At 38.0% G+C, this 27,381-nt stretch overlaps 1 protein-coding gene across 1 annotated transcript in view; it reads left to right on the forward strand.

Annotated features, from left to right (window-relative positions):
• PRKD1 (protein kinase D1) overlaps positions 1-27,381 on the forward strand; it is a 311,163-nt gene that overhangs the window by 163,538 nt on the left and 120,244 nt on the right. The window contains exon 2 of the mRNA XM_079769400.1: positions 11,157-11,295. Coding sequence (XP_079625526.1) covers positions 11,157-11,295 — 139 coding nt within the window. The remainder of the gene's footprint in view (positions 1-11,156; positions 11,296-27,381) is intronic.

A 27,381-nucleotide genomic window follows, 5' to 3' on the forward strand; every position in this document is an offset into this window, starting at 1 on the left:
ATTTGCCTGAAAGATATTTTTCCATCCCTTCACTTTCAATCTGTGTGAGTCTCTTGTTCTGAGGTGGGTCTCTTGTAGACAGCATATATATGGGTCGTGTTTTTTTATCCATTCAGCTACTCGATGTCTTTTGATTGGAGCATTTAGTCCGTTTACATTTAAAGTTATTACTGAAAGGTATTTGTTTGCAGTCATATCTATTTTTGTGTCTGTATTCCTTCTTACCTGTTTATTTCTTCTTTTTACAGTATTCCCTTTAGCAATTCTTGCATTGCTGGTTTGGTGGTGATAAACTCCCTGAGGCTTTTTTTTGTCTGCAAAGCTCCTAATTTCCCCTTCAATTTTGATTGATAGTCTTGCTGGATATAGTATTCTTGGATTCAGTCCTTTGCTTTGCAACACTTTGTATACCTCCTTCCATTCACTTCTAGCTTGTTGTGTTTCTGATGAGTAATCATTTGACAATCTGATGGGTGTTCCTTTGTAGGTAACTCTCTGTCTCTCTCTTGCCGCCTTTAGGATTCTCTCTTTATCATTTATATTTGCCATTGAAATTATGACATGTCTTGGTGTGGGTCTTTTGGGGTTGATCCTGCTTGGGACTCTCTTTACTTGCGTAACTTTTATCTTTCCCATATCCGGGAAGTTTTCTGTCATTATTTCTTCAAATAGATTTTCTAATCCCTGCTGCTCTTCTTGTCCTTCTGGCAGCCCTATTATACGCATGTTACTTCGTTTCATGTTGTCCCGAAGCTCCCTTAGGCTTTCCTCCTGCTTTTTAATTTTTTTCTCCAATTGCTGTTCAGCTTGAGCTTGTTTCTGTACCTGATCTTCTAACTCACTAATTCGGTCCTCCGCTTCTTGTAATCTACTGTTGAAACTTTCCATGGTGTTTTTGATTGTAGCTATATCACTTTTCATTTCTTCCTGATTCTTGCATAAGTTGTTGATTTTCTCATCCATCCGATGTATAAATTCCATGACCATTACTCTGAACTCCTTTTCGGTCATGTTGCAAGCTTCATTTTCACTAATTTCCTTTCTTGGCGACTCCACATTTTCTTTCCTCTGTGAGTTATTTCGTTTCCCCATTCTGGCTATTACCAGAAAGCTCAAGCTTCTGTTTGCGTGGACCTGGGCCGTGTGCTGTGGGGACTTCGCTCCACCCTAGTTTCACTGAAGTGCTCTGACACTAGGACGTGTGACTGTCTTTGGTTGGTGGGAACCAAACTTGCCCAGGATCAGTGTCCCCAGTGTTCCATGTGGTCTCGTGTGCACATTTAGAATCAGGGGCCCTGTCTGCACCACACTGTTGGTATGTGCCGAGAATGAGATCCTTAGCATGTGCCAGGAGTCAGAGTTTCCCTGTGTCTGCACCAAGACTCGAGTGTCAAAGTCTCTGTTGCCTTGTGCGGTTTCTCGTTGAGAATCAGGGTCCCTGTGTGTGCACGCACCAACAATTGGGGTCGCTGGCTCTTAGTGTGAATGCGCTGTGAGTCAGGGATCCCAGGCAGCTGTGTCCGGCGTGCCAAATTCCCTGAAGTGGGGCTGCGTCCTGTGTGTGCTCTCTCTACTGAGCCAAACAGGCTAGAGCGCACATTCTTAAAAACCTGAAGGTGAGCCGGCTCAGTGCACTCTCCCAAAGTCCCAGAAGGGGGGCGGAGTCCGTCCTGCGCGCCAAATTCCCCAAAGGGAAGCCCCTCTGTGCACGCTTTTAAGAATCTCCGAAGGGGGAGCTGTGCCCCGCGAGCCAAATTCCCCCAAATTCCCCGAAGGGGAGCCCTCTGTGCGCACTGACAGATTTCCCCGACGGGGAGCTGCTTCTGTCCCGTGCGCGAGCGCGCGCCAAATTCCCTAAGAGGGAGCGGGTCCCTGCGCAAAGCTCGGCAGCTTGGGCCAGGGGCGGGTCTATCAGTTACTATGGCGCTGTCTGTGAGCGCGCCTGTGAGCAGCTTGGGCGAGGGGCGCGTCTATCAGTTACTATGGCGCTTTCCGCACGCCTGTGGGCGCTCAGCAGCTTGGGGGAGGGGCGGGTCTATCAGTTACTATGGCGCTATCAGCGCCTGCGAGGAGGGGGATAGGCTCTTTGACTCACGGAAATCTGCCGGGAAGTCTGGATTCTTGTTTGTTTGTCTGAAGCTGTGATAGCAGTTCTCTGTCCCCAGTGGCTGCAGGGTCCTGGTTTGTGTCGGAAGCCAGGATCCAAGTCTCGGGCAGCTCTGTTTCCCAAGATGGCGTGGTCTCTGCGTCCGCACCAGCCGCCGAGAAGTGTCAGCTTTGTGCGCGGGGCTCCGCCGTCTAGGGCTGCCCTGTTCGGGAGCCCCTTGGAAGACCTGCAGAATCTAACTGACCCTATCTCATACACACACACACACACCACACACATCTACACTCTCCTCTATGGGTTCCTCACTCACACTCTCTCTCTCCCTACCTTCCTGCCGGTCGCCATCTTTTTCCTCCAGTTTTCCCCTTTTCGTTTACACTTTATAACTTGTATTTCTAAGTAAAATTTTAGTATTGGTGGGCTGGCTCACAATGTGTTTTTGTCTCTTACTCCTGGAACAACACTTGGGGAGTATTTTGGCCAAGCTAGGAAGTGCCAGTACTTTGTAATTTGTTTGCTCATTGAAGGTGGCCAGGCGTCACTTGTAGAAGGAGAGGTCTTAGGGAATGACTCAGAATCACCTTCAATGAGAAGAGTGCCGTATCCAGCTGCCAGGCATGTCCTGTCATTGAGCAGAATAACTTAATGTCAGGACTCTGATCCTGATTGCCTTTTAGCACAAGCAAACTGGAAGTGTTCTTTTATTTCCTAATCAGGCCATGTCTCTCTGTCCTCCTCTCCCTTTTTACTTAACTGAGTCATGGATTAATTTGTTTCTGGTATTGCTTGCTCCTTGCCCTGTGATTGGCCTCAACTATGGAAAAGCACACGTTGGCCAGGTCATATTTCAGCTACTCATTAAAACGTGTATTTATTCTACTCTGGAGTACATTGTCTGGCCAGCCACGAATTTATAGTGAAATGTAACAGTAAATTGTGCTCTGTGGTCAAAAATGCCAAATGATACACACAGCAGCATAGAGGTTTCCAGCCTAGGGTAGAATTAAAGAGCTTAGGACCAGTGCCGGGATTGTTGGCCATATTTTCACAGTGGCCAGTTTTGTTCGAGTCGAACTTAGAGCTTGAAATCACTTATTTCAGATGTTTGCACTCCCAGCCACAAAGCCCTGAGAAACACAGGACTGATCTTGTAATAAGCTCCAGCTGAGTTTACAAGCCTCTGAGCCTTTCTGAAAGCCTGTTTAGTTTAATGAGGGTTTTCAGATTTCAAAGCTCACACACCTTCACATAGAAACAGATGATTATGACCAAATTAGGGAATGTTGTTCCATGAATGTTTTCCCCCAATGTGTTCCCTTCTCAGTTGTCAGGCATTGTTCCGTTACACTTTTCACCTTCCAGACATCCTTTCGTAAGTATAATTTTGAAAGTCTTATTGTATATAGTTTCTATGCAAGAAGATTATGTTACCTAAAAGCAAAGATTTTATTCTCTTAATAGTAAAAGGTAAATATGCATATATACTTTTATGTCCAATAAAAAATGTACAATCTGAAAAAAATTTCAACCCCCAGCTTCTGCTGCAATGACAGCTGTCCCGGGGGTCAAGGGTTCACCCCTGTGCCTTGTCTCACAGGGCCCTCCAACTGCTCTGAATGGCCTGTTACTGAAGAGAGAAAAGCGATGTCTGAGACCCAATACAAAGGAAAGTGGGAGAGAGGGTATTCTCACCTCAGGGCAGATTACCTTCATGAACATTTATAACACTATCTTCATTTAAAAAATCTAATCATTTTAAATAATACCTTTAATATGTGTGGCCTATGTTGATATTAGTCTAACCATTCTTATTTTTAAAAATGTCTTCTGCATCCCCCTTGAGCATATAATAATTAGGCTGTGAGGCATTCAGACCTTACTTGAACACCGAATCATGTATTATATTATACCCATGGTTATTCAAAGAGGCACAGCACAGAATGTGATGCTTAAGTGTCAGCAGTACAGGACTATAGGTAAATGGAATACGGAGATGTCCTTGAGGAAAGCAAGGGGCGCGAGGATAAGGCCAGGCTGCAGTGCTGCTGTGATGAGATGCCAGGATCTCTGTCCGCTAAGAATCCTCTTCCGTTTTCCTACCTGGCCCTTGCACCACACCAGCACAGACAGGCATTAGTTAGAAGACACTGAAAAGTTTAGCTCTTCTTCAGGGAAAACAGTTGCCTTTTCTTATCTCTTCATCTCCAGCTATTGTTTCTTACTCCAGCCCAAGCACTGAATCCCATCAATTTTCTTCCCTGTTGAGTCAGAATCAGCTACCCAGGGTTTTAGAAAGGATATGGTAATAGTGTCTGTACATTATTGTATTATAGTTTCAAGAACGTTTGTATTCTAATCAGGGACTGTCCTTTAACAGTGAAAGTTTAACCCAGTATAGCTCAAACTGCAGTTTGAGAATTATATGATAATTATTAAATCTTGTATCTTTATATTATTACTCACCTTAAAAATGTACTCTTACCAATTACAGACACTTCATTTTTAACTTACTTTTCTTGCAAATGCAATTTACACTGAATTAAATGTACCTAAAGGATGTTAAAAAAAAGATTAGTATTCTATGTTTAAAAAGCACAGGAGACTTTTTCTTTTACTCACAAGTTGTATCTGGTATGGATATGCTTTCCGGGTCCAAAAAAATAGAAAATGACACAAAATGTCTGTTTTATACACTGGCCAACAGGCAGCATGGGACTGGGATCCCCAAGAGAAGGGTAACAAGCAAGTTGACTGCTGTAGTCATCTGAGCTTCCTGCCTGGGAGCAGGCAGGCTCCAGTGCGTGGTGAAGGGAGACAGAACCCCAGCAGAGCCTGCTTGGCTGTGGAGGAGACAGACAAGAGAGCTCAAGGAGACCTTGTCAGCAAAAAGACCTACAACTTTTAGGGGAGAAATACTGGAAGGTTGGGAACTATACAAAAAACAAACTCCAGAAACCTGATTAGGGGTACACTTGAGTATTGGATTGAATACAAATCTCTGTGTGTAAGGTGAAAATCTGTAAGGCGGAAGAAAGCAACTGTTGGGAAGCTATGAAGTTAACACTTTCCAGAGCTCACACAGGGCTGAGGGACAGTTGAATTTATACCAGGAGAATAGGAAAGATTTCAAAGAGCACTTAAGGCATTCCATAGAGAGGTTCAAAGAGTTGTGCATTAGTAGTAGGGATGAACTGTCCTAGAGCAAGTGCTACACTGGAGCTGCCCTAACAAAGCTTAAAAATAAGCCTTAAAAAGATAATACTGATCTGCAAGTACCTTAATGTTTAGTCAAAACAAAAATCAACATTCTTTAAAGGAAAACAACAATGTTCACATTAGTGCATGATATCTGGCATCTAATTTAAAAAGTATACATATGAAAAAGCAGGAAGATGTGACCCATACCAGGATTAAAAGAATGAATGGAGCCATGGCCAGGTGGCTTGGTTGGTCGGACCATCACTCCTTATGCCAAAAGGTTGTGGGTTCAATCCCTGGTTGGGGCACGTAGGGGAGGCAATTGATTGATGTTTCTCTCACATCCATGTTTCCCTCTCCCACCCTTCATCTCTCTAAACATATCCTCAGGTGATAATTAAAAAAGGAGTGAATGGAAACAGACCAGAAATTATAGAAGTGATGGACTTAGATGAAAATGCAAGGTGAAAGACTATACACTGAAAAGTATAAAACACTGCTGAAAGAAATAAAATTAAATGCAAATAAATGGAAAGGCATCCATGCTCATATATTGGAAGAATTAATATTATTAAAAATGGCCATACTACCCAAAGAGATCTAATGATTCAGTGCAACCTCTATCAGAAGCACAATGGCTTTTTTTTTTTTTTTACAGAAATAGAAAAGAACAATTCTAAAATTCATATAGAACTGCAAAAGACCCCAAAGAGCCCAAATAATTCTGAGCAAGAAGAGTAAAACTGGAGGCATAATACTTTCTGGTTTCAAAATATATTATGGTAATTAACACAGTTATGGCACTAACATAAAAACGGGTAGGTTAATAGCCAGAATGATCAAGCAAGAAAGAGAGAAGACACAGATTATAAATATAAGAAACTAATGAAGAGACATTACTACAGACCCTATAGACATTACAAGGGTGATTAGGGAATAAAATGAAAAAAAACTTTATGCTCATAAATTTTGACAACTTGGATGAAATAAATAGATTCCTTGAAAGATACAAATTTCAGAACTCTCTTAAGAGTAAATTGAGATCAACTAAAGGACTTGTATGCATGCATATAAGCCTAACCAATGGACACAGACACCAGGAGGGTGAGGACATGAGTAGTGGGGGAAGAGGGGGATAAGGACACATATGTAATACTTTAATAAAGTAAAAAATAAATTAAAAAAGCATAAAGGTTATAATAAAAAATAAATTAAAAATGAAAAAAAAGTAAATTGAAATCTAACACGTGTTATATCTATTAAGGAAATTGAATGTGGAGTTTTAAACCTTCCAAAAAAGAAAAATCCAGGTTCAAATGGTTTTGCTGGAGAATGTTACTAAACATTTAGGGAAGAACTTATACCAATTCTCTATGAAACTTTCAGAATTTTTGCAAAAAAAGTACCTCAATCCATATTTTTTACTTCATTCGAAAATTACCTTAAAATGGACCATAGACCAAAATCTAAACAATAAAATGTATAGCCAAAAACATAGGAGAAAATTTACCTTTAGTTTATGCAAATGTTTATTAGATATTATACCAAAAATATGACCCATAAAGAACTATTTGTTAAATTGGGCTTCATAAAATGAAGAACTTCAGAAAACAATGATAAGAGAACAAAACAACAACAACAAACAAACAAAAAAACAAGCCACAGACTGGAAGAAAATATCTATGAAATACATACAACACATACAACTTTTATCTAGAATATATAAAGATCTACTAAAACTAAACAATAAGAAAATGACTAATTTTTTAAATAAGCAAAAAAATCGATCAGAGATGTGTGTGTGTGTGTATATGTGCGTGTGTGTGTGTGTGTGTGTGTGTGCGTGTGTGAAATAAGCACATGAAGCCCTGGCTAGGTAGTTCAGTTGGTTAGGATGTCTGCCCGATATGCCAAGGTTGGGGTTCAATCCCCAGTCAGGGCACATTTCTCTCCCTTCTTCTCTCTCTCCAATCAATAAAAATTAAAAAAACAAAAAACAAAAAATAAGTGCATGGATAGTTGCTCAACATCGGTAGTCACTGGAGAAAGGCAAATCAAAATATGAGACAGCATTATACACTTATTAGAATGTCTAAAATAAAAATGTGGCATTACAAAGTGCTATCAAGAATGCAGAGCAGCTGGAAGTTTCACACATTCTGGTGGGAATGCAAAATAGTACTTTGAAAAAAAGTTTGGTAGTTTCTTATAAAGTTATCCAGGTACTTTCATACAGCCAGAAAAGTAAAAGCTTACAGTCTCACAAAAAACTCTAAGCGAACATTTTTAGAAACTTTATTTGTAATAGTCAAAAACAAACTGACAACTCAAATGCTCCTTAACTGAGAACGGGATACGTATATGGTTCATCCATACAACACAGTGGACCACTCCTCAGCAATGAAAAGCAAGAGCATGAATAAGTCTCAAATTCATTATGTTAAGTGAAAGAAAAGGCCAGATTCAAAATCATGAGTTGTATAAAACCATTTGTGCAACATTCTTGAAAAGACCAAATCAGAGGGACAGAAAATAGTTCAGGGACTGAGGCTCAGGGGAAAAGTTGACTGCATATGAGCATGGGGAAAATTTTTGCATGATGGAACTATTCTATATCTTGGCTGTGTTGTATATACTATATATATGGCATGTGGTTTATGATGTACATTTTTCAAAACTAGCAGAACTGTACATCAAAAATGTGCATTTTGTATGTTAATTATACCTTAATCATTTACAAAGTACAAAAGATAAATTTAGGAAATGTATCTCAGACCTGTACACTGAAAGCTATAAAATAATTTGAGAAAAATTTAAAATAAATTAATAAATAGGGTAACTAACATACATTGTTCATAACAAAGTAGAAGTCTCCACATTGTTAAAATATAGGTCTCCCCACACTGATCTATATATGTTTCAATGAGATATCACTAGAAATCACAGCAAGTTTTTTTGGTAGAAATTGGCAAAGTGATTCCAATATGTATGTGGAAATTCAGAAGGCCCATAATATCCAAAGCAATCTTGAATAGGAAAAAGATGGAGGGCTTGCACTACCTGATTTCAAGGCTTAGTGTTAAGCTCCAACAATAAGTATAATGAGGTGTTGGCATAGGGATAGACTTATAGAGTAAACATAAACTTATCATGTGGCTCAGAAATTCTGTTCCTAGCCGAAACCGGTTTGGCTCAGTGGATAGAGCATCGGACTGCGGACTCAAGGGTCCCAGGTTCGATTCCGGTCAAGGGCATGTACCTTGGTTGCGGGCACATCCCCAGTAGGGGGTGTGCAAGAGGCAGCTGATCGATGTTTCTAACTCTCTATCCCTCTCTCTTCCTCTCTGTAAAAAAATCAATAAAATATATTTAAAAAAAAAAGAAATTCTGTTCCTAGATACTTATATGAAATGAAAAAAACATATGCTCACTGAAAAACTTACACAAAAATGTTCATAGTGTTTTTATTTGCAATACTCACAAACTGGATAAAAATGAAATGTTCATCTGTGGGTAAATGGATAAACAATTATCATAGATCCATGTAATGAAATACTAATAACTAATAAAAAGAGGTGAAGTTCAAATGCAGTATGTATAAATGAGTCTCAAAAACATTATAGTTAGCAAAAGAACCGAGCCAAAAAAGCATACGAAGTAATACTGTATGATTCCATTTGTATGAAATGCTATAGCAGGTCAACTGATCTATGGTGACAGAAAGTAGATCTGTGCCTAGAATCAAAATTGTGGGTGGCATCGACTACAAGTGGGTACAATAAAATTTGGGGAGTTTGATGAAAATGTTTCATGTCTTATGATTTTGTTTATATGGGTATTGATGTTTGTCAAAATTTAGATTTATAAATCCAGAATCATTTTATATTATGTAAATGACACTTCAATTAACTTTATTTTCTAGTTGGGAAAATTTTATTTTAGAGTTCCCTTTCTTTCATTGTATTCTAATAATATTATTGGAGAAATTGCCGAAAAAGAGGGAACTATTTTTTTTAATTATTAGAGGGGAAGAAGTTACATCATTTCAGCTCTTTGTTTATTTTAAGGCAGCCAACTGTACTAAGTGATATGAAGAAGTAGTTTTAAGCCTAGTCACTAACAGACGCTTAAGAGCCAAGAGTTATGTTCTGAATGCACTTAATTTTAATTCATACAAAATGTCTCACTTAAATGTAACCCTTCATTTTATTAATAAGAAAAAGAAGAAATCACAATATATAGTATTAATCTCAAAAGATATCATATTCTAGACATTTCTTCTCGACAGCAGCCCCTTAAAATCCACCTTTATTGATGTGTCAGAACCATCACTAGTTTTAGGAACAAGAAAGACAATTTTATCCCCTTACAATCTTTTCCTACTATATTACACATATTAATTTATAAAAACTAATCTTTAATGCTTGTGTGGAAAAGGCATATACAAGAAAAGAGACCTTTTTACATATCAGGTTAGCCTAGATTGATCCATGGTTTATTTTAATGAAAATATCCAATGCTGGAGCAGTTGGACCTCCAAGAAAAGGTCATAAGATTGTGGATTGACAGTTTAGTAATGAGTTCAAAATTTGCTTTAAGATCTTTAAGGATGACCATTTATAACAGCATGGATGGACCTGGAGAGCATTATGCTAAGCCAAGTGTGATATTTATCTTTCTCCAAGTCAGTTGGAGAAAGATAAATATCACATGATCTCACTCATTTGTGGAATATTATGAACAACATAAACTGATGAACAAAAACAGATCAAATCTACTTTTAAAGCAGAATTAATCAATTTTAGCTATGGTTTGAATTTAGGGCCTTTTCCTGCCTTAGAAGGAGGAGAGGGAATAATATTGATGGTTAGTATTATAATAGTAATTGTCACTATAATTTTTCTAGGCTTGTCCATGATAAAGTATTCTTCGTTTAGCTTTCATTATATGCGTGCAACCAGGAGACAGTTCTTGAGTGATGAACTCTTAGATTTATCTCTGTAAGGGGAGTATAAATGAGGTATTCTATTTAAAACACACTGGCTTTTAGCTGCTGTACTTTTCTATTTAACCTACATTGCATGGAAATGAAATGAATGTAAGGGCAGCTACAGAGGGACAGTTGGGTTGTCCCTTCTGGTGCTTTCCTGAGTCAGAGCATCTAGATGACACTACTGCCCACACAGAGAACAAGCTTCGATGTGTTGAGTCATCTCTTATTTGGGAACATGCCAGAATGGACTGACCTTTCCTTTGCAAACAAATGCAATAGTATGTTTAACGGGCTTGTAATAAACTGACTCATTTTTATGCAATTGAAATGCTATAGGCCAGTGGTCAGCAAACTCATTTGTCAACAGAGCCAAATATCAACAGTACAACGATTGAAATTTCTTTTGAGAGCCAAATTTTTTAAACTTAAACTTCTTCTAACGCCACTTCTTCAAAATAGACTCGCGCAGGCCGTGGTATTTTGTGGAAGAGCCACACTCAAGGGGCCAAAGAGCCGCAGTTTGCCGACCACTGGTATAGGCCATATAAAAACGTACACTTCTTTCCACCTATTATATTTCTTCACCAACTTCCAGCCAAAAATTTCTTTGAATCTCATATTCTCCTGTTTTCTGGCTAATTAGATCCTTGGGTCATTTATTGCTCTAATGATAAGTTATTTCTTTCCTCGTGACTTGGAGTCATGTCAATATCATTTTTGTCATTTATTTTTAATTTCTATATATTTTGAACTTTTCTAATTAGTTTGCATTTTTGTCCTGACACTAATTTATTTCATTATTGTTTTAAATTTAGGACGATTTTGACATGTAACCTGTTGTGATATTTGTATTTGCAGTTCCCCGAGTGTGGTTTCTATGGAATGTATGATAAGATCCTGCTGTTTCGCCATGACCCTACCTCTGAAAACATCCTTCAGCTGGTAAAAACGGCTAGTGATATCCAGGAAGGCGATCTTATTGAAGTGGTCTTGTCAGGTAGTATACTTTTTTTTCTCTCTCCACAGATTAATAATTAGTATGTGAAGAATTCTTGCATATAGTTTTGAAGGCATCATAGAAAACATACATCAAACTCGGTTCCAAAAGGAGATTTTAGGGCTCTGTTGACATGTACTTTCAAAATTAGTTTGGTAAAAACAAGAAGTTTCCTTTGAATTGGCTGTTTCCACACCCAGTATTGTCCCAATCACTTCTCCCAACTTCACGATCTCCCCAGCCCTCAAGGATACACTCCTGTACCTTCATTCATTATCTTGAATCATGTGGACAGCAGCAGAAGCAATCAAAAAACTTTCCAACAGCTAAGCTAAGGCTTGTCAGGCCCCCAAGTGTTACTGAGTGTCTGGAAGCCAAGGAATAACAGCAAGGCTAGGAAACGGTTGCTTTCGTTGAGTCAAACATCCAGTAGCGCTGAGCCAAGACCAAGTTGAAAACCAGAGCTCAGCATTTACAGCATCAGGCTATGCCCTGTGACACTAGCTAACTCACTCCCTGAGAAATGGCTGCATTTCCCTCTGCCCAAATGTATATTTCTTGTTTAGGATTTAGAAGTTAGGACTGTGCCTATCAATACAGGAAAAGAAAGGATGATTTAATTTTTTTTTTAAAGTGCCAGAGAACAGCTGTAGCAGGGATCCTTGCAACATTCAGTGCAGGTTCAGATTTTTATTGTTTATTTTTGTTAAGTTTGAGTCATTGAGAAACTCAGATTGCATTACGCCTTTCTCCCCGCCAGCCTTCTTTGCTTGCTATCTCTTTGACGGAAGGAAATCCATTAGCTTTAATGATTCTGGACTCTATTTCCTCAAGTTCCTCAATTTGTTCTGAGCTCAGTACTTGGGTGCACTGATAAAATTCAGTTGGTCTTTGCTTTAAGTCTAATTCTCTTTGTTTTTATCAATCACCTATCCTTGTATGAGGTCCTGGAATTTCCATATTTTCGTTGTGTAGAGAGATGCTATAAAACAAATCGTTTTGCTATTTAAAGTAGTAACGTTACTCTTGTTTATAGGGTGGCCAGTTGCTAAAGAAACCAAAAAATAAATAAATAAAAGCAAAACCTTTCGTAGTTTTTTGTTAAATTTTTTGGAAAAATCACTTGCTTTGACTAGATTCTCTCTTTTCTTTGGCTCTTTTCACATTGACTTACTGAACCCTGGCCTCACAATAGGAGTGTCTAGACACGCCATTTGTTAAGGTTCCTGTTTCTGAACACTAGGGGCCGCCTGAAATAAATTATTCAGGGGAATCAGGCACTGGATCTGTTCTCACCACAATTTGCATTCAACTCATAGCCAGACTGCTTTGCGGGAAATGTAATGTGTTTTATGAGTCTTTTTCCTTGTGGCAAATATTAAAACTTTAAAAATTACATTCCTAAGTGTAGTTTATTTTTTCTTTCCATTTTACTTTTGTTATCAAGTGCTTCAGAGTATAGTCCCAAACGGATCGGATGCGCGCTGTGTGTGTGCCGGAGATCCTGCCTGCCTGCAGCCCTTGCCCACAGAGTTCCTGCCACAGCCCTCCCAGTGCCCCGCTGCGCAGGAACCCTATTCTGCCTTCCCTCTCCTATCCTTGCAACCCAGAACTTCACTGTGCTCGAGCTCAGCTTCTTCTCCCATCCACCCTCGATGTTTCATCTCTCCTGTCTCCCTGGCTGCAATTGCTGGGCGGGTAACTAAGGCCAGCCCTTTTTCTCACCTGCTTCCCCAGCTGCAGGAGGAGGAAGGCCTCTCTTACTCTTACTGGTGTCATTGGTATTTAAAAGGAGCCATTCTGTAACAGCCCAGTTTCCATTCTGAGCCTAGAGCCTTTGAGCCCTTTTCTCACTCTCCACAGCCCCACTGCCCCCAAGTCATTTAACTCTTAAATGATTCCAGTGTGTATATTTAATTATACAGCTACTCAATTATATTTAGGTCTCTAGCATTTATCTGTAAACTTCTTTCTAGCTCCTCTCCCACTCTACTGCGTAGTGTTGTTAATTTTCTCAACAAATGTTAAAAATAGTTTTTCCTTAACATCTCCAAAACCTTCCATATTACAACCCTGTTTTTCTGTCTGCCTCTTACCTTCTTTCTCATACTCTTTTTAAGGCCCCGAGTCCCCTGTGATCAGATGCCTGCTACTTCTCCCCTGACTTTGCCTCACTTGCAGCCCAGCTCCCCGGAAGGGGGTGCTCCATCCCTGCCTTCAGGGAGGCCTTGCTGCTCACTGTCCTCCACTCTTCGGTGAGGAGTTGAGGGAAACAGTCCGTCCTTGTTCCCTAGGTCCATTTCTGCTTAATTTCTGGGCCATCCTCCAGTTCCAGTGATACCTGTTCCACTAGTTATGTTTTCCTTAGACTATTGCATTGCAGTGATTGACCTCCTTGAAGCCTCATTCTTTTAGTCATGGACTCCTAATCTCTTTTCGTTTTCTGCACCCAGTCACCTTTGGCATTGTTAACATGGAATTTATAACTTCAGATTCCGTGTTATCACTGCTGTTGTCGGTCGCCTGCAGCATAGTCCCAACCTGACCTCACCTATAAAGCATGGCTCCTGCACTGAGGTCACCATCTGGCCGCATTCCTCCTCCGTGCCGTCCATTGTGACCAAATGCACATTCCTGTTCCCTGTCTTTTTCACTGTAGTTGTCAACCACTGACTCCCTCCCATGTTTGGACTGCATTTGTCCCTTTCTCTCTCCCCAGAGCACACAGCCTACTATATGCATGACTTGCATCACTTCGACGCAGTCTCAATTACCCTGTATTCTCTTGTAGCCTCCAAGGGCCTGATGTGCCTGTCGGTAATCTAAATTACTTCACCAAACATTTTTGCCATTCCTATTCTGAGTCACACGTGACTGCTAGACATACGGTTCCCTGCCTGTTTGGCTCAGTGCAGATTCGCCTTCTACCTGGCCTTACCTCTGTTCAGCCTCTTCTCCCCTCATCCCCTCGTTGCCATAGGCATATAAACATATATGTTCTCAATTAACATGTAGGAGTTGGTCAGTTGACTATCATATTAGAAGTTACCATATGGACAAAATTTTATAAAAATACCGATTTTTATAAAAATATTATTTCTAGATATATCCTCAAAGTTAACTGAAGTTTAAGTCTCCTGGTAATGCATTCACTCAGCAACAACAAGAAATTAGTGCCTGTGGTGTGGGCAGGATTGTATTGCATTATAATTTGAGGCAAGACAAATGATAGCTACTAAGACACTTCAGGCCATGGTTGTGGGGGAGCTCAGATCACATCCTCATTTCTGAACCAGCCCCTGAAAAGGATGGAGTGCTGTGGTTGGTCAGAGAAATATGCCATTCCCTGGAGGTGTGGTTAAAGATCAGCTTTATTCAAACTGCAGTGGGTAAGGAGGGTAGTGGCAGTGGGGGTGGGGGCGCAAAATACTGGGTGTCCCTCTATTGCCTTTGACCAGTTCCCAAACACAAGCATACTATGGAAATTTTCCTCTTGAACACTATGATTTTATTGTTAAAATTCATTTATCCAAATTTTGTTTTTCTTCTTTAAAAATTAAATTTCACTATGTAGTTACATAAACATAATTGCATAAATATAATCTGGTTTTTCTTATGTTTAGCCCACATTCTACCGATAGGAATATATTTCTGACATAGGAGAAGAGTAAAAATGAGAGAAAATATGGAAATTGTTTATTTTGAGGAAGGTTAAATAATCTTGCCTTTTCAGACAATACCAGAGATTTTCTCTTGTTGATGTCATTTTCTGCTGAGATCTTTCATCATATGTTAGTACTAACTAGGCTGCTCCCAGCAAATTTGCTGGGTTTTCCTCCCTTTTTCTTTTTGAAAAATGTGGCTTTAGACCCAGAAATCCAGGAAAAGATTGCTTTTGGGTGGATGGGTTGGGTCAGTTCCCCACCATACACACTCCCACCACTGTCAGATTGTCTGTTAAGCAGAGAATTAGCATTGTTACTATTGTTATGAAGTAGGAAAACACTGCAAATGGAAATTTCTCTTACTAAAGCCAAAGTCAAGTTCAAATGTATTGTACTGAACTATAAAATAAAGTTCATGGAATTTATCTGAAGTCTTCTTCATAATGGGTCTCTATCAAAGCTTAATAATTCAGCCATAGCAAAGCAAATTAATAACAGGACTGTGTTCACATGACCAAGATCTTTTAGTTTTTGTTATTAAGGTATTTTGGGGCTTCATCTCTAATAATTGTGTGTGTGTGTGTGTGTGTGTGTGTGTGTGTGTGTGTGTGTGTCTGTCTTGTAGGTGATTAAATGAAAAATAGACAAGGGCTACAAGAATTTCTCAACTAAAATCATAATTTTAAAAGTCTTAGAGCTAAATGTTGAATCTTTTACTAATGGTAAAAAGCCATATTTTTCTTGTATTTTCTCATTAGTTTTTGCAACAGATTATGCTGCATTATTTATAACTTTTGCAAAATGCCGTTTCTATATGTGGTTATTTGTTTCCCACTATCTAGAGATGGAAACCACTTGAAAAAGTTAGTGCTATAGCCCAGGCAGAGGGAGGGTGGTCTATTCTCAGGCAGTGACAGCTGAAAATGAGGCTGGGAGATCAACAAATGTTTCAGAGGTAAAATTAAAGAGATATAATCACCATTTAGTCATAGTTGATGGAGAATGAGAAAATGAAGAGTACTCTAAGGATAGATACAGCTACTTAAGAGAGATCATGTTTTCTACCCCCATCTCAAGTTTTGTCCTTATCTTTTTTTGTCCAATGTGTTTGCCACATGGTTTGGATATTGCCCCGAGGGGCTGAAGAACTGATTTCTTGGGCATGAAGTACCAATTATTTCCTTTGTAATTTTGCACAAGTTGCATAACCTCTGGGATTCAGGGGGTTTTGTTTATTTTTTAATAAAAAAAGAGTTTATACTGGAGGAAAGTGTCATACAGTGCTCATAGTAGATAGATTCCAAATGTTCTGAGAGGGCATATCCATTTTCTGTACACAGGCCTCTCCTCTCTCATGGAGGGGGGATATTTGAACCATGGAAAAGCAGGAGGTAGGAAGGGAGAAGTCTTTGTTTATGTAATATCACAAGCTTTTGGAGCAGTTTACATAAGTAATTTTGTTTCCTTAGCAATGACTCTGGGAGGTAGTGGAATCGGATATCTTAAAAGCTATGGAATATAAATTTAACTCCCCCACCTCCCACAGTGAGCAGAGGTGGCACCAGAGCTTGGATGGAAGTGTTCAGTGGCTGTTCACACCACTTCACTGTCAAGCGAACCCTCTGAACTTGGACCAGTAAACAGGAATGCTTGAGGACCTATTCAAAGAATTCCTACTACAGTAAGATAGTTTATATTTCAGGGAAGCATTGATGGTATTTGTAACAACCAAATAAGTACTGAGGGACAAGTTTCATTGCCATGATTTTTATTACAGAACCATTTTTCCCATTTCTCATAAAAAAATAAATACTAAATAGTTCTACAAACTGTTATCACATTAAGCAAATCCTGGAGGCTCTTGTCTGCAGAGTTACAATACAAAAATCTGAAATCATAAAGTAACCTGCTTAAACAGGATCTCATCAGCTAATTTCACAACTCTGATAAAAATTGAAACAGCGTCTTAGGGTCACTATATTTAAGACATTCTTATGACCAGGTTTTCTATTACTCATATTTGGCATCTAAAACATAAGCCAGAATAAATATATGATAAAAAAAATTCTAGCAGGATCCTCCTTCATTTATAGAAAGTATAAGTTGTTGATTTATATGGCATTGTGCCAGTTATATCCATTTCTCTCAGAAACTACATTGCTTAGCAGTGTTTGGTCCCCCTCTGAAACATAGGTGGAAGAGAAAAACCTCGAGTGATACATTGCATCCCTGCATTATTATTTCTACTGAGTACTTTCTATAGATATAGCTTTGTTTGCTTGCTTTTAAGGAAGCAGAATTAATCATGGGGAGCACTTTCCTAGCCCTAATACTGCTTGGATAATTAAGGTTATAAAAGACCTGGCCTTTAGTACTCAATTTATAATTCTTTGTAGTTGTTCTTGGACATCTAAATATGTTGGGCTGAGTGGTGCCAATTCCTGTCCAACTTTTGTTGCAATTATCCTTGCGGGTGGTTCTGTAACAATGGAAAATTTAAATGCAAGATTACAGGTCATTACTCTTTTCTTCTAAGTATGGTTTATATTAGTGTGTCTTCAGCATCTCCTTTTTGTTATTGTTAATATTAATTCTGTTTCTGCCCTTATCTTTTAAGTAAACTGGTTCTAGTTTCTTTGTGCCACACTAAACCATTTTCATAGACAAATGAATGTAAGTGCAGGCAGGTTGGAATGTTTCCGTAGAGTTCCTGTCCACCCTAATTGTGACTTCAGTGGAGATCTAGGGGCCAGGCAACCTTAGTTACTTTGATGGTTTTCTCTGTGATTTTTTTCTTGGTGTGGATTCTCCAGGGAGATGTGGCTTTTTTACCCAATGACCCCTCCCTTAGTGTCAAGGCAGAATGGAGACATTATCTCAGGTAACATGGCACATGAGACAAACCCTAAATGGAAAAGTGGTTTGAAGAAAATTATTTAATTTGAAAATTTTATGCACATTTTGAATGTTGCTACATTGTATTTCTTTTGCTTAATTCTGAATAAATGATATTTCTCCCCATGCTGTTCTTTAAGAAATTATGAAAACAATAGCGATGATGATTAAGGACATATAGCATTTATGATGTGTCAGGCACTAAATGCTTTACATATAATAACTCAGAAATATGCATCATATTTTTTATGGCATCTATTCACATAACTTCAATTCGATACTTAGTGGACTTCCAGGCAAAGACTTTGGTCTGAGTCCCAGACCTGTCATTTATTTCTTATATAATGTTTGGCAAGACAGCTCATTTCCTTGAGTCTTGATCCATCACCTGTGAAATAGCAATAACAATATCTACAATGTAAGGTTAGGCTATAGGTGTCATAATAATAAATATAAAACATTTCATAAGATGCCTGGCAAATACAGAATAGTCAACTCTCCTACCCCACCTCTATCCCACTAAACTACATTTCTTGAAACAGGAGCCATTTATTTTTATATTGAGCCCCCAGGACTTGGCATATCGCATGCAATCAATGTCTATTTGTTGAGTGAATAAATGAATGAATTAACAAAATGTACAAACCAGCAAACGAGTGAGTAAATTGATGCTCTGTATAGGATACTCAAAAGCTACCACTGTTCTGTTGGAATTGAATTTCAATGTTTGCAATTGGCTCGCCTTGGCCTAATCTATTAGTAATATAAGCCTTCTTGTCATCTGACTAATACTTTTTCTGGATTCTTGCTATCCTCTACATATTTTCAATAATTATTTTTTAGATATTATTTATTTTTAGAAATCCAGTTTTAGGTATTATTTATTTTTAGAAATCCAGTTCTGCTTTCACATCATTGCAGTGTCCTTCACAACATTTCTCAAGACCAAATTCATAGAATACCAGTTATTTTCCCCTCTAATCACTGCTACTCCCGGATCACGTTCATCACTGTGACCAAGCAACCCCATTTGCTACCAAACTCAATTCACTTTTTAAAAGAATTAATTTTCCAACCATTGCTCTTTTCTCCCAGATATTCTTGCTTTCTAAAATGTATTCAGTAGTCACTCTCTTTTGATGTTCTCCTCCCAAAACTAATCTCACTTGCCTTCATCAATTGTCATTTCCTCATCTGTACCTCAGTGTTCCATACCTGCATGAGAGCTCAGACGGGTGACCCTGGAGCTAGTCTCTGGCTCTGGAAGGAACAAGGACTGATATCCTGGGGTGCCGGCTAGCCTTTCCTGCGGCTCCCTCTCTTCCCTCCTCATGAACTCCGTCTGTGCCTCAGGTCTATAGGAAAAGCTGAGTCATGTGCTCCACAACTGGAACGTACGTCTCCATAGATCTCTATCCATGTACATACCATGGTTCTCAGAGAGGGACATACCATGCCCTCTGTTCACAGAATTAGCCTAAGGCCTAGTTCTTCACCATCTGGCAAGTAGATATCTAGCCAGAAATCATAGTTTTTTCCTTTCTTTCTCTTTTCATCTAGTACTTCTCTAATTGAGGACGATATAGTTCATCCAGATAAACAGGAAAAGAAAACGGACAAGGAAACACCACACAAAGGGGGCTTTTTCTCTGTGTTCGCTGGTCTCTGTGTAACCAGAAATTCCTTCTATGTGCTTCCTAGGGTGGAAATTTAAGTCTCATGCACATAAACCTTACCACATTAGGGCCTTGACGGTAAATGGAATCTCAGATGACTTTGCATATTCAGAATCCTAGAAAATATAGTGTGATGTTAGCTTGTTCTTTTTGCCTTTTACATGAATTAGTTTATGAAATACAGAAAAGTCTTCTTAATCTACCTTATTTATCAGATTTAACTCTGAGCTTCTTTCCAAAAATTGCACTCCAACTGAAAAACGAAGACTTTGACACAGCAGAGATACCAAAATAGACGAGTTACAGAGTCTGAGCATAAAATATAAAATGTTTTAGTCAATAGTCGTAGATTGTGAAATGTATTTCCTTGGCTTGCTTCTATATAGAGGTGATTTATTTTCAAGTCAGAACCTTTGAAAAAAATTACTTTGTTGCTGAATTTGACAACACAAAATTCTCATGCTCTAGCCTCAAATGAGAGAATAAAACTAGATTTTTATTTTGTCCATCTGTTAAAAAATATGAAATTCTATTCATGAGAATCAGCTGAGAGATACACAATCCAACCATTCCTCTAGTCTTCCCTGTCATGTGAGCTAGCCACTGTCATGTGAGGCTATTTAAATTTAAATTAACTAAAATCAAGTACAATTAAAATGCAGTTCCTCAATCATACTAACTGCATTTCAGGTGTTTAACAGTCACATTGGCTAATAGCTGCCATATTCATACAGAACATCTTCATCAACAAAAATTCTATTGGACAGAGCAGCTACATAAATCAATGTTACTGCTAAAGATCTGTAACAGATTGCACGCGCGCGCGCGCACACACACACACGCACGTGGGCGCATGCCCTGCAGAAATGCTTTTACTAAAATGTTCTTTGATATGACATATTGAGAGATGTTACAAAAGGCACACCTGATAATTTTGGTACCATATTTATTATCAATATCTCCTGGGAGAAAGTGTCCACTGTATCATCCTGTGGGTTTTTCATAGTCTAAATTCTTTGGACTTTCGTACCCCAGACAGCTCTGTTTTATGAATAATGTTCCTCAGATGACATGTAATTATTTTTCCTGCTTTGGCCTTGGCCTTTCAAATCTGAATTCACAGGCCACTTCTCATATGGTACAAGTCAATACTACATCACAGACTAATCACTAATTAGTTATATACTAATTCTTTGTGTTTGGCAGAATAGGCAATTTCCCCAGGGTTTCTTAATATATCTTATTTCACTGTGTGATATACAGAACTCCCTAGTGATTAAAAGTACCAACTCCAGAACCAAACTGCCTAAGTTCAATTCCTAGTTACCTATTGATTAGCTCTGTGGCATTGGGGAAGCTATCTAGTGTTTGGGTGACAGTTTTCTCAACTTCAAATTGAGATTGACTTGATAATAATGTGAAGTATCTAACACATTACCCAGGATATAAGGATCTGGTCATATCGTCTTAGAAAGGAACGGGAAAGGAAAGTAGATCAGAAAAAAGAAAAAAAAGCTCATTAAGAATAATACTGCATCATGGTATGGTAAATAGACTACTTGTACAATTTATGAATGGCATCATTTCTTTTTTTATCTCACACTTTCCCCAAAGGGTGTGTATATATCTATATCTATATCTATATCTATATCTATATCTATATCTATATCTATATCTATATCTATATCTATATCTATATCTATATATCTATATAATAAGTACATACACACACACACACACACACACACACACACACACACACATATATATTTACAAAAACATACTAAACATAAAAGATACCAGTGATTGATAATGGATGTTGTCCAAGGTAGGAAAGATAACATGCAATTAGGAATGTAAAAGGCCAAACATTTTTTTGGTATATTGCCCAGCTGTTTATTCTCAAGAAAAATTAACTCTTGGTTTTGGGGAAATTTGTATAGTAGTATTCTGAATGAAGTGTAAAGCATGTATTGATCAAGCTTGATTAATGAAGATTAATATTGGTCAGTATTGTTTCTTGCTCTTATATGGATGGATTTTCTTTTTCACTATGGGGACTTGTTAGAATGCCTTCTTCCTGTGCAGCAATAATCCCCTTAGTAATGGGTAAGATTATAGCAGATACTTTGTTTCCATATTCATCTCTCAACACACACACACACACACACACACACACACACACACACACACACCACAGCATGCTAGGAGAACCTAGAGGAGGAAAGGCAGAATTGTATATATCTTCAAATCAGTGAAATAAAGTTATTAAAGGCTGCCTGTTTTCACAAAGGCCAATGGGGAATAGCTACTGAGTGGCTGTCTAAAGACCTTGCGGGCATAAATTGTTTTTGTTTGAGGTAACGGATTGGGCTTCACTTGAAAAACTGCCAAATATACATCTTTGATGTTCCATGATTGGTGGCACATAGCACTTCAATTCAATAACTGAGCCGTGCCACCATCTGCCCAGCACTCTCATTCTGCTGGTTGGCATGTCGTTTATTTGCTTTTAACATGCAACCCATATAAAAATCCCTCATAATCTGCCAAAATTAGAAATGCAGCTGTTTTAAGTCTTAAACAGCAATAATGCTATTCATTATGCCAGTATGGAGGAATAAAATAGAAAGATGTATTTGAAAAGAGCAATACTATACCAGAATATATTTGTACCTCCACTTTTCTAAGTATTTTGAAGACATCTATAGCCTGTTACCAGCGTTGACTTTAGGCTCAAAGTGGAGTCCACACATAAATATACTAAATATTTCTTTCCTATATAAATTTTAACCAAAAAAATGGGATTTGAATCAAGGTCAGAATTTTTTTTTTTCATGTTATGAAGCAATTTCAACTTTTCAGTTTCTAGAAAATGAAAAATTTCTGGCTAACTCTGGATCTCATCTTATTTTATTTTTATCCCCCCCCCCCCGAAGTTTTTTGAGGTTCTGATCATTATAACTTGCTAATCCTGAGAACATGATAATGTAGAGCTGTGTGGAGAATTCTCAATGAGACACAGCAGGTGGTCCTCTATTAAAAAAATGATGAAGAGTAAAATAAGTCATTCACAATCAGATTATTTAGGAATGATGGATATTAGAAAACAATAAAGGTCTGGTATAGACACTCCATCCAGAGACACATTTCTTCCCAGTGACTAAGCATAACTGTTCTGAAATTAAAGTTGGATAGTTTGAAATTAGTTTGCTCCATCTTTTATATTTTGGTGTTCCTACAAGTTTAAAGGTCTAAGTTGAATTTATTTGGTCATGTGTTAATGTTGCTCCCATGTAAGATTTTTCACTATATGAATTTTGAGCACTTAAAAATCATCTTTGTGAGAACTGACCTATAAAAAATTAACTTACTGTGCAATCAGGGCATGAAAAGCAATGATAGAGCAAGACCCAAGTTTGCTAAAATGGATATACTGGATACATATTGATCTTACATACCCAAGAAGATTAACTATACTAAAGAACCGGAACAGTATGTTATAGTTCTTAAAAAGTCCATATAACAATTAACTTAGTGGCAGACATATAGTAGTTACTCTGAAAATACTTGTTCATGATGGATATGCTTGGCTTGGCAATTTCGGATTTCATAAATGGATATCAATTTGAAAAGAAGAATTTAATTTTGGCTTTAAGGAGTTAAAATATTTGAAAAATTTTAAAGTTAAAAGACACATTCGACTTTATGATATGTTATTATGACAATTATTATAACATTTTAATGAAAAATATTTGCTTAATTCTATAGACTTAAAAACCTGCCTTTCTACCTAGCTCATGTGTAATATTTACGCATTGGGCATGCTAGATTCATTTTGTTGTTCTTCAAGTTTAACAGGAACCTCAGGCGTATCTCACATATGAATCTCTACTCTTGCTAGTTTAATGCTTTTAAAACATTTGGTGCTGAGCAGAGGCCTTGGTTTTCTGTCTCCAATGACTGAAAACTACTTTTGGTCTCTTGGAGTACTTAACACACAAAACAAGTGACACAAGCACAAATGCATCTTTCCAGGTTGCAATTAGACTGGCCGCCATAGGTGATACTGCCCTAGCAAGTGACTCAGTAGTCAAAACCTGAAAGTTTTTTAATAAACTTTTGAACTTTTGAATAGTTTTATATTTATAGAAAAGTTGTAAAGGTAATACAGAGAGTTTACATCTCCCATATTTATATATTTTTCACTACGGTTATCATTTTACATTATTATGGTATATTTGTCAAAGCTAAGAAGTCAACATTGGTACATGATTTTAATTACCCATTTGTTTGCCATTAATGCTCTACTTCTGCTCCAGGACCCACTCCTGAGTATCACACTGCATTTAGTTGTTACATTTCTCCAGTCTCTAGCCTCGGATAGTCTCTCAGACTGTCCTTGTTTTTCAGAAAAAGTTTTGAGGAAGACGGACCAGGTATTCTGTAGAGCATCTGCTGGGTTTATCTGATGTTTTTCTCATGATTAAATTGGAGTTGTGGATATTTGGTTAAAAAGTACCACAAATATGTAAGTTTTTACTAATGAGAGTACACTTCCTATTGCATGGCATCAGGTGTGTGATATTGACACAACTTTACTGATGATGTTAACCTTCATCACTATGTTAGTTGGGCTTGGCCAGGTTTCTTCACTGGAGACTAACTTTTTCTTTCCCTACTCTGTAGCACTTTAAGCCTCTATTAAGAGACCTAGAGGGGAAGATAAGTTCTAGAAAATGAAACATTTCTGGGTAACTCTGAATCTCATCTTGTTCTATTTTATTTTCCCCAGAAGTTGTTTCAGGTTATGATCCCATCATAGCTTGTTGATCCTGAGAACATGGTAATGTAGAGCTGTGTGGAGAATTCTCAATGAGAGCAAGCAGAGAGGAAGACAAGTTCCTCCCTCTGGAAGGGGGAATAATTACATATATTAAATTGAATTATTCTGGAAGGAATATTTGTCTCGTCTCCATTTATTTATTCAAGACCCAATTTTAGGTGTCTATATTTTAATTTTTACTACATTTGATAACCTAAGTTCTACTGCCAATTGTCATAGTGATTTTGACTTCAGCTCTTCATATTAAGTATATAAAGAAAATACACACAAATATATATATTTGAGATAATTGTGAACACCAGTGACTACCAGTGTAGGTGACCGTGATGGCCACATGTACCCAATTATTTGATTAAACATTATTCTGGGTGTGCCTATCAGAGCCATTTTGGAGGGGATGAACATTTGAATCAACTGAGTAAAGCAGATTTCCCTCCCCAGTGTATGTGAGCCTCATCCAGTCCCCTGAAGGTCTGACTAGAACAAAAAAGCAGAGTAAGGGAGGCCAGTCTGCCTGGTCTTCTCCTGCCTATAGTTTCAGACTGGAACTACCTGTCTTATAGGCTCTTCAGCTTGCTGACTGCCAATCTTGGGACTTGTTAGCCTCCGCAATTACATGTGAATCAGTTCTATATATATATTTATTCTATTGGGTTTTTTCCTCTAAAGAACTCTGACCAACTATTCCAGTGAAGAATTGGCAAAATAGCATAACCCTGAAAACCCTTTGTATGCCCCTTCCTTCACACTGTTTCTTTCTACTGTCTTGAAATTTATGTCAGTCATCTGTTTGCATTTATTTTTTTTTTATGGTGAGATTTTAAAACTTGAAAATTGGAATTCTTCTGAGGTGGGTAAGTAGGTGTGATTCTTAGCCAAAACTGTAAAACTGTGAAATATTTCAATTACAATTTTAGATTTATCCCTTTTATTTAAGGAAATACAGTGCATCTCTTCCTTAATTTTTTAGTAGTAATATTGATAAATCATACCCTGTGTACTAATAAATTAACTTTTATGGAGGTTCTTCACTTATAATTAATCTGTGTCTGAAGCAGGTGTTCATCAATAGGTAAGGATCTTCTTATCTTTAGATTTGAATTTTTCATAAAAAAGGAACTTTTCTTACTAACAGTTTTCAAGCATTGTAGTGAAAATGGAAAAAACTTGACACATACTATAGTAAACATTAATTGCACAGGATTAATCTTGGAACAAATATATAAGATTTTAATATCTTGCTTTATCATGATTAAAGACCTATAATTTAAAAATAAATATTATTTATAAAGATGGTTTGGTGTCTTTATCTCTTTAAGACTAGTAGGCAAGGACAAAGTATTTAGTCACATCTCTTATTTGATGCCATGGCCACCATATAAAATTTGAAATTAACTTTTTAAAACTTTCAAATGTATATGCACTTGCAACAATAGTTATATAATCACTACAACATAGACTCACAAGGTTCAAACCCTAACAGTTATCTCAACTCTCTAAACTATATTTACCTTTTTTGTATGAGAACTTTTAAGTTCTAATCTCCCAGTTAATTTTAATTATACAACACAGTGTCATCAACTATAGTCACCCATATTTTACATTAGATCGTTAGAACTTACTCATTTTACAACCAGGAAATGTTTTCACAGTTCCTTCAAGTACTCACTGGCCTCAAGATCATTTGGGTTCTTCATTTGGTTATCACATTAAACTGTCTTTCCTAATACCTTCTTCTTTGCTTGATAAAGGGCATCACTGTGTGTTTATCCATTAGGTAGGAATGATAAACATGCTAGAATGACTAACAATACTGTTAAGCAACATCTGTATCTTGGATAAGAGTTGAACCCCTAAATGTAAGATTAACAGATTTAGCTTTCATGGTCAATTGGAGCTGCGGTCATTAGTTAATGAAAGTGAAAAGTCAGACGTCAGATAGTTCAAGAGGTCATGACAGGGTCAGTAATCTATCCTCCTGAAAGATGTATCCCAGGGGTCATATAATGATGATATATAAGCAGCAAGTCCAGGTAGGTATATCAACATTCTGGAAGCCAAGATACAGGCTAGAATCAGGAGTCCAGAGAAAGTTACTAATATTATGAATTGGTCAGCCAATGAGCATCATATCTAAGTAGGGAATTAAGCCCCAGAAGTTGCAAAAAGTATCTGAAATGGAGGAAATGATCTAGTTTGGAAGTGACAATTGTTAGTTGTTTGGTTGTATCTGGGGAAAAACTAATTCTGGGAAGAAACTAATGTGAGAAGTGGGTGATGCTGGACTGATAGCTGTGTGCCATGAATTATCTATTTAACTATTATTTATTTTTCTTTCCCACTAGAATAAAGTTCCAAAAGGGCAGGGGCATTATCTTTCTTCTTTATTGTATAATCTTTTGTGCCTAAAACAAAGCCTGATACCTAGTAAGCACAATACATATAAGTTACCAGTAAATGAGTGAATCTAACAAATCAGCAAGTTTTGTTGATATTATCTTCCACAAAATATTAGCATTTCTTACTATTTACTAGCGGCCCAGTGCATGAATTCATGCATGGATGGGGGCCATTGGGTCAGGGCCAGCCAGAGGGAAGGGCCACGGGTGGTTGGCTGGCTGGCCCCACCCATGATTGAGGTGGGGGTGCCGATTTGGCGTGGGCCATCCAGGGGCCGTGGGTGGTTGGCCAGCTGGCCCTGACCCTGATTGGGGCAGGGATGGGTGGTTGGCCGGCCAGCCCCACCCCCATGTTGAACTCCCAGTCTATGGGATAATTTGCATATTAGCCTTTTGTTATATAGGATATTATAATGTCTGTCTTTCTTCCAGTACCCCTTTACACCTACTTATTTTGCAACCAGTGCAATTCATATGCACCTTCATCGTCTCTCCATTTGCCTGGCAAACTTCTATCGATCTTTCATGACTCAGCACGTAAATCCTCTTCCAAGAAGTACTACCTGAAACACCAACTTTGTGTCGGGCAACTCTTTGTATCAGGT

The sequence above is a fragment of the Cnephaeus nilssonii genome (assembly GCF_951640355.1).
Source record: "Cnephaeus nilssonii genome assembly, chromosome: 4".
NCBI lineage: Eukaryota > Metazoa > Chordata > Mammalia > Chiroptera > Vespertilionidae > Cnephaeus > Cnephaeus nilssonii.